The sequence below is a fragment of the Notothenia rossii genome (assembly GCF_949606895.1).
Source record: "Notothenia rossii genome assembly, chromosome: 1".
Lineage (NCBI taxonomy): Eukaryota > Metazoa > Chordata > Actinopteri > Perciformes > Nototheniidae > Notothenia > Notothenia rossii.
The window spans coordinates 68,854,033-68,866,245 of record NC_136912.1 but is presented as its reverse complement, the minus strand read 5'-3'; the positions used below and the strand labels follow the sequence as shown (position 1 = coordinate 68,866,245).

Genomic DNA, 12,213 nt, shown 5'->3' with positions numbered 1-12,213 from the left:
TAGAAGTGGCAGAAGTAAACCCAAAGGCCTGCTGCAGAGAAGCTGACTGTGGAAGAAGGAGGGCGAAGAAAGAGAGGAGTGAGCATAGATAGAATGGAAAGAGAGGAGAGTAAGAAAGGGAGATGAGAAAAGCTGCCCAAAGATTAAAAGGCTAAGGACTTGTTATCGAGCGAGCAGAGAACTGTGCCCTTATAAGGTTGTGTGTACTTGTGTTAAAAGTCAAAAGCATCTCTGATTTCACAAGTTCACTCAATCCGCCTGGTTATCTATAGAACTGCAACTAATGATTATTTTCATGATCAATAACACTAATAAGAGTATTTTTTTGATCAACTAATTTATTATTAAGTCTATAAAGTGATTGAACAAAGTGTATAATACAAAGTGACATTGTCCAAATCTTATTTTGGTTAGACCAATTGTCAAAAGACATTATCTCAAAGATAATATATTCACAAAGATGGCTAATCAGCAAATTAAAGAATTTGGAACCAGACAATTTAGGTCAATTTTGCTTGATAAATGAGCAATAGACCAATCATTTTTATTGTTTGGGATTCATTTTTTGTTGATTGACAAATTGTTTCAATGCTACTTATCCATTGCGGTCTTTGGACTCTTTTCTGCATCACACATCACTCCCAGTCCGACCCAAGTACTCCTCCATTACAAGACCTCAAGGGTGACCGCGCCATCTTTGCTGAGCTGGCTGTAAACTGCACCAGTTCCCACACCTATCTATCTGAGGTAACCCATTAGGGTTTACTGGCTGACCCCCGACCTCGGCCGGGGTCGTGGCCGGGGCCTTCATTAGGGGATAAATCATAAACACCTGAGCGTCTGACCTGAGCGCAGCGCTGGGGGTTTCAGTCATGTGGTATTCATTTTGGGTCGCGGTGGCGTGTAAATCGGGTTAAACCAGCGCCTGCGACCCTCGGGCTCAGAGCACATATTAAAAATGTGACCACAACACACTCTTTATGTGTCAGAATGCGTGTGAGTGTGTGTCAAGTAATAGAGAAACCTGCTGAGGGAATATGTCTTTATATAGAGCATGTCATTTAATATTTGTACACGACCCAACAATAGTTTACCCTCTGTTTTACTGCTTATGCTAGGTTCAGCCTGTTGAGCAGGCTAAGTGATGTCATATTTCACAATGTAATTTAAACTTTACAAAAATGTGTCCTGTATAATATATAGTCCTTCCTTACTGGCAATATAGTTAATCAGTAGCCCGTCTTATAAAAACCAAGAAAGTTTAGGGGATTATTAACTTCTAATTTATTAACATGCATCCTGAGATTACTGTTTTCATAGAACAATGTTAAATGGTGGCACATTTTTTGGTTTCATTGATAGATCGTTTACTTTATGTTTTGTAAATGCTTAATGTGATGATGTTAAGTGACTTTTATGATTGTATATGCTTTTCTTTTCCCTAAACATAAGGTGTATATTAAGATTTTTACATATTGACAAACATTTGATCACAAATATTAAGCCTTTTTCAAACTTTATTTGTGTTGTGCTCTTGCAAGTCAAATTATTATACCCAAGCCAAATCACGTGTACACTCCCCCGCTGCCTGAAACGCCTATATTAGACTCCTTTGTTTACTTCCATAAACAAGTTACATCACTGCTCAATACTCGCGTTTCTATTGGCTAGCACTCCAACAAATTGTAAGTGGTAGGCTAAGGGACTGGACATCCCTAAGCGGTGGACCAATCACAACAGAGCTAACAAATTAACCAATCAGAGCAGACTGGTCTCTGGTTTCAGACAGAGGGTAAAAAGAGGTGCTGCAACACAGGCAGTATGAGAAAGATAAAGAGCTTTCTAAACAGTAAAGCATGTAAAAATGTCAAAGTAGAGAAACCAAATAGAAATATAAACCTGAAAATGTGCATAATAGGGCCCCTTTAAAATAAGAGTATGCGTGCTGTAAGCTCACCTCTCCTTGGGCTCTCATGGTTAAAGAGGATCCCGTTGACAGCAAACATGTTGTAGGCCTCTCTAAAGTTCACCACGATCCAATAAGCGTAGAGCTTGGCAGCACCTGAGAAGAAAGGGGAAAGAAATATGGTGACAGAAGCATAATAGTACCAGAAAAGTAAAGAGATGTCACTGCACATCAAACCAACAGTCTTCTTTCAACTTCACTGACGTGGTACTTTTTTCCCCTCAATCAAGAAACACAACTTTATTGACAATGTAAGAGAAACAGAGAGAAACAAAATATGCAGAAAGACCATTTAAGAGACTACAATACGTGTCAGAGTTGAACACAGCGGTATTGCAGATCACATTTCGACATCAGGTACGTGTACTGCAGACTCCTGCTGATTGACCGAAAGCAGGCTTGTACAAAAAGTTCTCCCCTCATCATCTTCCTCCTCCTCCCTTCTGCTGTGATGAAGGGGAATACCATAGAAAGCTAAAGGGAGGCGCCCGTTGATTAAGCCGTAGGTCAGGATGTACACTGGAGGTGAAGGGAGGTCACCATGGAAACTCCCGCCTGCCCCAAGTCTAATTAATAGAGGAGCAACCCTCCGCATGATGGTATGCGCCTCCCATGTCAGTCTCACATATTGAGTGCTGACAGATGGGGAAAGTGTCAGTGAAGAGAGCATTTAGACAACAGAGAACACGAAACCTGATCGCTCTCACACGTGTACAGCCTCTGTGTGTGTGTGTGTGTGTGTGTGTGTGTGTGTGTGTGTGTGTGTGTGTGTGTGTGCGCGTTTAAAGTGTGTGCTGAGTGCTGTGGATATAAAGGTGTCTTTGTTAAAGTGAGAGCCACTCCAGTCTTCAGTCAAACGTTTTGGCCTCGGGGTGTGTGGAGAGCTCGAACGCTGCCTGAGCACTGAAGCAACCACACACACACACACACACACACACACACACACACACACACACACACACACACACACACACACACACACACACACACACACACACACACACACACACACACACACACACACACACACACACACACACACACACACACACACACACACACACACACACACACACACACACACACACACACACACACACACACACACACACACACACACACACACACACACACACACACACACACACACACACACACACACACACACACACACACACACACACACACACACACACACACACACACACACACAGTGTTCATTAGTGTTTGTGTATTACCGTAAGGTGAGCGAGGGTAGAAGGGCGTGGTTTCCGTCTGAGGGATCTCCTGAACTTTGCCGAACAGCTCGCTGGTCGAGGCCTGGTAGAATTTCACGGTGTTGGTCAGGCCGCACGTCTTCACGGCGTCCAAGAGACGAAGCGTACCTACGCCGTCCACATTAGCGGTATATTCAGCCAACTCAAAGGAGATCTATACAGGATGGAAAGGGGAAAAAAAGAGAAGAAATCATTAAAAAGGGACCGCAATTCCTTTCCAATAAAACAAATTCTGTAAAGGGTTCATTCTAATTAATGACAGAAAAATTAGATGTAAGATTTTGCCTTGTGTATTTTACTATTGACTTGAGACTTATATATGTTTAACAAGTTGGTTTTGAAGTTGTCTGGAATTACATTTTTGTTTCTGGATCAACAAACTTCGAAAAAAGACTAGTCAGTTCTCTAAGGGCTGTCTGTGATGGGGGGATTGTGCGGGAAAGAAACTCCCTATGGAGGGATTTGGGGGATTTTAGCCTTTGATGACCATTGACATGCACACAACCTATATAACACAATACAGGGAAGGAAAAAAACCCTAACGGCATAATAGGGCCATAGCAATATGATCAACTTGTAAATAATGAAGGGAGTTGCTAAAGTACGCCCCAAAAAAACAAAACAATGCAAAGTAAATTCCACAAATGTTACAAGGTCACACAGTTGGCACAATGTCACCAATACTACCATAAAATAAGGCAAGGGGGGTGACAAAAAAGCAGAACGTAATTGGAGAATTTGTTGATTCTGGATTCCATCAGAGCTGATCAGAAAGCTCATACCTCAAACCAAATACTCCAACTCCCAGAATGCCTGTATCCACTGCTGAAGGCCAAGAGGAGGGGGAACTTAAACACTTGGGGGGAAATTAAGTTTAAATTAGAAATGTCTGTGCGCGTGCACGACTGTGTGACGCCGTGCACTTGAACTGTGTGCGCTTGTCTGAGTGCCAGCTTGGCCTCGGGCTCCAAATCAGGTGTGACGGTTAAAAGCCGTGCTGGTTAGTGGTCACCACACCTGGGGCGAGCGGCATGAGCCTCGTCTGTACGGAGGAAACGCTTCGGCCCTTTAGTGCTCCCACACCAGCGCTCTACACACGGCCAGATAAAGACCCCTTATTTAAAGCTGGGGCCCAAGAACACTGGGCCTCTATTCCACTCAAAGTCCATACACACACATGCAGCGACACACACAGTGAGCAGGTTGGATCAGGTTCAATTACACTCCACAGCTCGGCGTAATTACCTGTGACGCTCCACTCACGCTTTTACTTTGCATTCTGGCATTTTCATTTACATCATTTACAGGGGCAAGTGAGAGGTCGCTTTACACACCAACATATACTGTGTGTTACATTATGCAATTTTCTACAGCAAACACACAAGGTGCACACTGAAGTGGCAATACCAGTGGAGTAAAAGCCAATCTAAAATCACAGTACATTGAAGCCTAAAAAAATTACAGAAAATAACAAAATGGATGATTATTATTTACTTAAAGTGGACCTATTATGCTATATTTGAAAAATATATTGTAGGGCCATACCTATATAAAACATGTCTGTGAAGTTTTTTTTTCAAAATACCAAACAGATCACCCATTGTAGCCATGCCTCATACTGCTCAAACCCCTCTTTTGCAGCCCTGTTAGAGAAACGCAGATTTCAGGCCCTTAGCTTGAAAAAAAGAAAAGAAGAGGAGGCCGAGCTAATGCTTGATCAGAATTCTATAATATGAGATAAAGTTAAATTTGGTTGTGATAAAATGTTATCCTGTTTAAACCACGTCAAGGATTTTTTCTGAAACAGTATGGAGCTCAAGTGCTTTTTCTCTTGCAGGTTTATCACAAGGTGAGTTCTTTTTTTATCTCCTGCTTTTTAAACACATATGCTCTCCAGTTTAGGTTAGCTCTGAGTGTTAGCGAGGCTTGCTAATGTAAACAAAGACGTCCAAAACACGTCAGGCATTGTTTCTGATTGCAACTTTCTGTGGGTCCGCCGCCGCTATGAAGTCACAGCGGATGGAAATCTGTATCCGCTCGTTGTACACCCGTTTTTAAAAGATTTGCGTGCAGAAGAAAAGAGAGAGGGTTTTATTTTCTGACGCTGTGTGAGTTCCCCGACGCACCGGGGACACATATTTATGTATAAAAGGCATCACAAAGTGCATTTTCCATGATCGGTCCCCTTTAAGATATCTTGTATGATGAACATTGTGTCATAGGGAAGTTCGACTATGTCCTCAAAACTCCTTCCCAATTATTTTTCAGCTATCTCACTTTATTTATCTGTGGGAATTCAACTGATCATACTGATGATAATTAAAGATAATTTACACAAACATGGATATAAAACTGAAGATTATTTTTATTATAATTTTTTTTATTGTGGCAAAAGGTCAAACAGTGAAAAACAGTGAAGAAAATGTGATTTAAAATGTTGCATTAATATTTGTAATATAAATGAATCCATCCAGATCTGATGCCTGATACCATGATTTATATTTGCGGTGTATTGCAGACCTTGACATGAAGTTTACATTAAACTTCTCCAGCAATTGGGGTGTTTTTTTTGTGCATGCTTGAAATTCTGAAGATTTTGGGACTTGCTTTTGTGACATGAATGTTTGTCACTTTGCTTTGCTTTCTAAATGTGGATTAGAAGTTTTAAATAAAATCTAAATGTGCTAGGGAGTTCAGGACCGGTGCTCCCGGCACAAATTGGCCCCTAAACCTGAAACAGAAAGTACCTGCTTTCATGTTCAGTGGAAGAGAGGGGACACTCACACATATGACAGACATAATGTAACTCCAGCTCTCTAAGGTCCACCTTCAGCTCTTCCTCCTCCCCTCCTCTTCCTTCCTTACACATTTCTCCTCCTCCTTTGTCAATGCTCATCTCCCTGGACCTCATAAAGTTCATTTTTGTACTACTACAGCACCTTCCTCACCGACACCCCCGCTCTATCCTGCTGTCTGTGTGCAAGTCCCTGCATTCCTCCTGTTTTTCCAACACCACACACACTCTGCAATACACACAAACTCTGCGTATCAAAACCAGCTGAGAGGGGCAAGGTCCAGGACGCCTTGACAACTTAAATCAAACAAATTGCCTTAATGCCTCCATTCTCTGTCATTATGTAAGGCAGGGCCTGAGCGCTGACGGTTTAAAGGCCAGACATTTTTGTACACCACTGTGTGTGGGTGTGTGGGTGTGTGTGTGTGTGTGTGTCTGTGTGTGTGTGTGTGTGTGTGTGTGTGTGTGTGCTTGCGTGTGTGCATGCGTGCGTGTGTGTGTGTGTGTGTGTGTGTGTGTGTGTGTGTGTGTGTGTGTGTGTGTGTGTGTGTGTGTGTGTGTGTGTGTGTGTGTGTGTGTGTGTGTGTGTGTACTGCTGGGCCCCTCGTCCTACCTGGCAGATATTGTTCTATTCTGGGAAGTCAGCCAGGCCCTGTCAGCATTGGGGGTCCGCTGCCGACCCGGAAAAAAAGCGATCCGTTTAAAAGGTTCTAAATGTACAGGCTATACGTGCTGCATTTAGTGGTTTCATTTATTTCCTGCGCACCCAAGGCCTGTTGAAATGCATGCTTGAAACTGGGGAATGTGAATCTGTGTGAGCGTGTGTGAGCGTGTGTGTGTGTGTCTGTGTGTGTGACTTGACAGATGTATAAATATGAGCTACAATTATTCAGGCATGGCCTCTCTGCATACTAGGGCTGGACCCGAATATTCGACTATTCTTTCGTTGGCCAATTATTCGGGTTTAAATTTCATTATTCGGATATTCGTTTTTTAATTTTTTTTCAAAAGAAATATTTTTTTTTCAAAAAAACAAACAACATTTCTTAATGTATGCTATCAATAAAGGTGAATTGCCAGATTCTTATACTATATTTATACTTTCGAATTGCACTGTTAAAATGCGGAAATATATACAATCTCAGCCTGTGCTCCTGACATCGGGTTCACTCACAGTCACGAACGCAAAATGCCGAAGACTTCAGCTGTGTGGGACCATTTTAAAGAAAGAAGAATATGTGCCAAATATGCGATAAGAAACTGGCCTACCACGGCGGCACAACAACTCTGAAAAGTCACCTGGATGCTGTAAGTAGTAGCCTAGCTTAGTTTAGCTGTTGTCAAGTTGCCATGATGAAGCTGCTTTATCCGCCGTTTAAACAGTAACGTTACACATGATAAAAACGTGCACTTACTTTGCTTGGAAAATAGTTGCAAGCAAGCAACCGAATTGTTTTTTTATATTAGTTTTTTAATTGTATCCGAATAGTGAAAATAATAGGAGTAATGTGGGAACATCTGGGGTTAAGGCAATTATTGGCATAAAGTTGAGTAGCTCAGCCTAATAACACTGCGGTCAAGCCAGCCTCCACTCGGGAAAACCTAGTCAAGCCAGCCCGCACGTGATATTGCGGTGCGCGAACATCCTATGCATTACGGTAGAGTCCAGGAAACACTGCCTCATATATGAGCTATCATCCCTCTGTATTTACATGAGAATAAAACAAAAACTGTCCAGTATCAAAGACTCATTTCACTCCAGGGTGATAGCAGGACACCCCATGGCTGGCTTGACGAGGTTTTCCCGAGTGGAGGCTGGCTTGACCGCAGTATAATAACTTGTAGGTGCATCCCCACGCATCCCAGCCATCAACGTCCTCAACAATACAGCAGACCCTACAGTTACCCTACAGAGGACACATTTAGTTTTAATGTTTGCAAGTACTGAGACAATAAATACATATAAATCGTAATAGTATGCTCTTTCTGCGCTTCTGCTTAACAGTGTGTTGTCAGGTGTCTCTGATTCGGAGCCTGTTATGAAACCTTTTTGAAAAAGAAATATTTTTTTGAAAAATATTTTTATTAAAAAAAATGCAAATCTCTTCGCACCGAATATTCGCTGCTGATTACTACCGAATATCCGGAGCCCGAAAAATTGTATTCGGGACAGCCCTACTGCATACCTGCGTGGCCTTCCATAAAGGTTTATCTGACGGAATTAAACGACATACACAGGGGTTAACAACGTAGGTTCTATTGTGCATTGGAAAAAAATAACACTTCACTTTACAGTACAGAGCAGCAGAACCACATTTTCCAAAATGATTTGAATCGAAGATATACATATATATAATAGAATGTTCAACCCCAAAACTATTTGACCAATATGTATGATTTATTGAGTAATAAACATTTTCTAGTGTGGGACTTTATTAGAATATACCATTTGTGTTTCACAATGTGTATTCTCCAATTTGAGATCCACTGATAAATTATATCAGGGATAACATTGGTTAGAATCCTAATTATGAATGCAGTATATCTAGTAGTAGACATTAGATTTTTTAAGTATTAGGTTCATGAGTACATTTCAATTGTATTTCTTTCGGTCAGTTTTTTTTTTATTCTTCATTTATATCTATTTCTAGAAAGATGTATTGGTTTAGAAAAATGTTTTAATCTTAAATTTGACAATACAAAATAAATCAAAAAATCATACAATGTTCTATCCTTAATTTGTATTATTCATGCACTGAAAAAATGAATAATTAACTAAAACATCTTCGATTCACCTAAAAGTAAATCATGTGTCTAAGTCATTTTTTATATTGTAAAATGGGATGAAGATTGTGGCGCAGATGATTGAAGCCAAGTCCTTGTCATTGTCATTTTAAGTAAAAATATGTAATGCGTTGCTTGATTTACTATAGTATACTTTAATTCTAATGCTCAAAATAAACAGAGAAATCCTAAAATAACACAACAAAATCAGCCCTACACAACCTTGTTCCCTTGTCCATTGCTGTCACTAAAACGCTGAAGCAGCAGATGAATGACCTCTGTGCGCACAACCATCATCATCACACCTCAGATTCCAGAGAAATTACAGGAGAAAGGCTGCCCCACTGTGAGCAGCACTTTCTCGTTATTTTGAATTACGTTGTCAAACCCTGAAACTCACACGCATATTCCTGCCGACAGCGAACACCTAAATAAAGTATTCACCCCGGAGGTGGAGACCACTGGAAGAGGGAAAAAGGGAGCAGGTATGAAAGAGAAGAAAAATAGACATACGGCAGAGAGAGAGAAAGTGTGGGTGTGTGTTTGTGTGAGCGTGGGTGGGGGTAAGATGGGAAAAACCACAATCAATTACTCCTTTACTCATCACTTTACAGGCCAACTGAAATTAGCCTGTAAAGTGATGAGTAAAGAGCAGTCGTGTGTTAACAGGGCAAAAGCAAACAGGCTGCAATCCCTCCAGAAGAGAGGTTTAGACCCGATCTGGCAACTCACAAACTGACAGACAGATCAATGACTACGCTTTCATCGACTTAACTATGGTTTCAGTCATTTCTATCGAGACCCCAAACTTAAGTCAATCGTTGCTCCACTCAGTGTTAAGAGAATTTCTTAGTAATCAGAAACTGGGATTAATGGATGGGTTTGTGCAATTATCCTTTAACTCTAATTCACAGCAATAACAAAGAAAAACAACTGCTAAAATGGCTAAATAAGTAGAAGCCTTGGGAATTCATTCTCAGACAGTGCATTAAAGTCTTAAATATATATAATTTTAATAACTGCTTAATATCTACCTAAAAAGGGCCACTGTTGCCGCAAGTTAGTGCGGCCGACTCCCAATCAGAGGTTCGATTCTAGCAGTCAACAAGTCGATGTGTTCTCGGGCAAGATACTTAACCCCAAGTTGCCAGTGGCATGGCCAACAGTTAATATTAGTTTCCCCAGGCAGATGTAGTTGTAAAGTGCTTTAAAAAAAGTAAATTTACCATTTACAAACATGCTGTGTTTTAGATGCTCCCAGCTTGTTGCCTTAGTTGGTATACTACAAACCCAGAAGGTACATTGATGTTGGTTAGCAGACACCTTTTTTACTGGTAACTGAGGATGTTTAAATAAGGCAACTTCTTTGTTAGGGATCAAGAATCAATCTTCATGGTTGGAAAAAAAAGCTTGTAGGAGACAGAACGCAAACTGTGATCTAACATTCAAACACACATGCTTTGCACAGCGAAACCACCCAAACCAAATTCATGTCCCAGAAAATGATGACGGCAAGTTGCGATTGTCAGGAAAAATGTAAATGCTAGAAGATGTGACGCAAGCCGGAATGACAGAGCAATGACTTGATGATTTTGCTTTAGGTCAACACTTTCAAATTAAGACAACCTTTTCTGAATAGGTAACTCTTGTAACTATTAAGACCTGGCTCATGTACATTTTCATCAACAGACTATGGGTTAACAGATCGAAGTCTTAACTAATAATTTTCTCCTTGTGTTGAATATATGCACCACACTGCACAAGGAACTAAACTGTCTGTGTTTGCACATTGAAGCCAATCAAATCCTTATAAAACGTCTGTCAACAATCTTGATTTGGGATTGCCCATTAGATGTTATTGTGTCTATTTATTTAAGGGAATCCTGCAGTCACTTTCAATACCTTTATCTGAGAGCCCAAGTTGAGGTTTTAAACTGTCATGTCTTCTTATCAACGGGTGTAGGAAAGGGAATTGATTAGATTTTGTTGATCCCAAGTTGGGAAATGTATTTGTCACGGCAGCATGTAGATAAGACATTATTTATTTCTGGCAATTTTTGGGAGGGGAAAAACTGTACGTACTGTACAGGTTTGTCAGCGCCTCACCCAAACAAAATTAACAGGAACTATAAGGTTACTCTTTCATTGGTAATTCAGAGGTCAGTGAGGACTGTATGGATGTAGAGCAACAGGATTTTGAGTTACTACACAAGCCTATGTTTCCACCAGCAACCTGCTGTAGCCTAAGCTACTGTTGCTGTATGCAGGCCCACGCCAACAGCGCACTCACCAAACAGAGCTGTGTTACCATCACCAAGTGTTGTGATGACACTTGAGGGGGAATCTCTCCGCCTCCAGTTCTGTCTTGTTGTAATTGTGTGACTTAAGCCTGCATGTACAGAAACCTGTTAGAACAACAAAGTGCTATTTTTTCCTTGCAGTGTGCCAATCTGCCTTTCTCTGAGACGCAGACACAATACAGTTCAAAGGAGATCAGGAGGTGTAGGCAGTGAGCATTGAGTGACAGGGAGTGCAAGATAGAGGCGTGGATGACATTGCATCATCCCGCAGGAACGCGTGTTGGCTCTCTGAGTGTTTTCACTCTGGGAACCAAGTGTTCTTAAATGGATCTGTAATGGAGGAGATCTTTGGGGCCATAGATCTTGGCCTCCGTTACAGATTGTGTAGCGTCCTTATTGGCGAAGTATAGTGGATTTGTTCCCTGGTTTTATTTTGAAAAGTCTTCCCTTTCCCGTCTTGTCTGTTACTGGTGATTGTGGTCACCTGGTGCCCTGTGTTGTTTCCCCCCTCACCTGTGTCTTGGTGGCTTGATTAGTCTGTGTGTATTTAGGCTCTGTTTTTACAGTTATGGCGCATTTCCACTGCAGCGGGTAGCCCCGTTTAAGTGTCCTCAAGCGGCCAGGCCAGTTTTTGGTGGCCTTTCCATATAGCGTAGCACCGGCTAGCGGGTACTTTTTCCCTGTTTTTCCGGCCCCATAAAATCGTGGTTCTATCAGGCCAGGGCCAGGGCCGAACTAGTGACGTCAACATTCTCGACTGCTGATTGGTCAGAGAGAATCGTCACAAGATCGCGCGCAAGATCATCCCTAGCGTCGCATATATATCTAGAAGCAAGCTTGCAGCATTTTTATACAAAGCATTTTTTGACGTTCCTACATCTCATTGGGGATGATAAAATCCAGCGGGAAATCGACGGAACAACTCGAAATGTGAAAGTGTTCCAGGATGTCTCTGCACAGGTGCCCCGCCTACACTGCGTTGCTACCCCAGGTCCTAAACTGTAATGGAAATGCGCCAAGGCCTCGGACGGCCAGCGAGGCAGCCCGAGGCCTGAGCGAGGACGTTTAGGGACGTTTAAACGGGGCTACCCC

General features: G+C 41.7%; 1 protein-coding gene across 2 annotated transcripts in view; it reads right to left on the bottom strand.

Annotated features, from left to right (window-relative positions):
- Positions 1–12,213, bottom strand: part of gmds (GDP-mannose 4,6-dehydratase) — a 204,337-nt gene that overhangs the window by 119,108 nt on the left and 73,016 nt on the right. For both annotated transcript variants that reach the window (XM_079680043.1, XM_079680042.1), the window contains exons 5-6: positions 3,205–3,397; positions 1,958–2,062 (exon numbers count right to left, since the gene is read on the bottom strand). In XM_079680043.1, the coding sequence (XP_079536169.1) occupies positions 1,958–2,062; positions 3,205–3,397 (298 nt within the window). The remainder of the gene's footprint in view (positions 1–1,957; positions 2,063–3,204; positions 3,398–12,213) is intronic.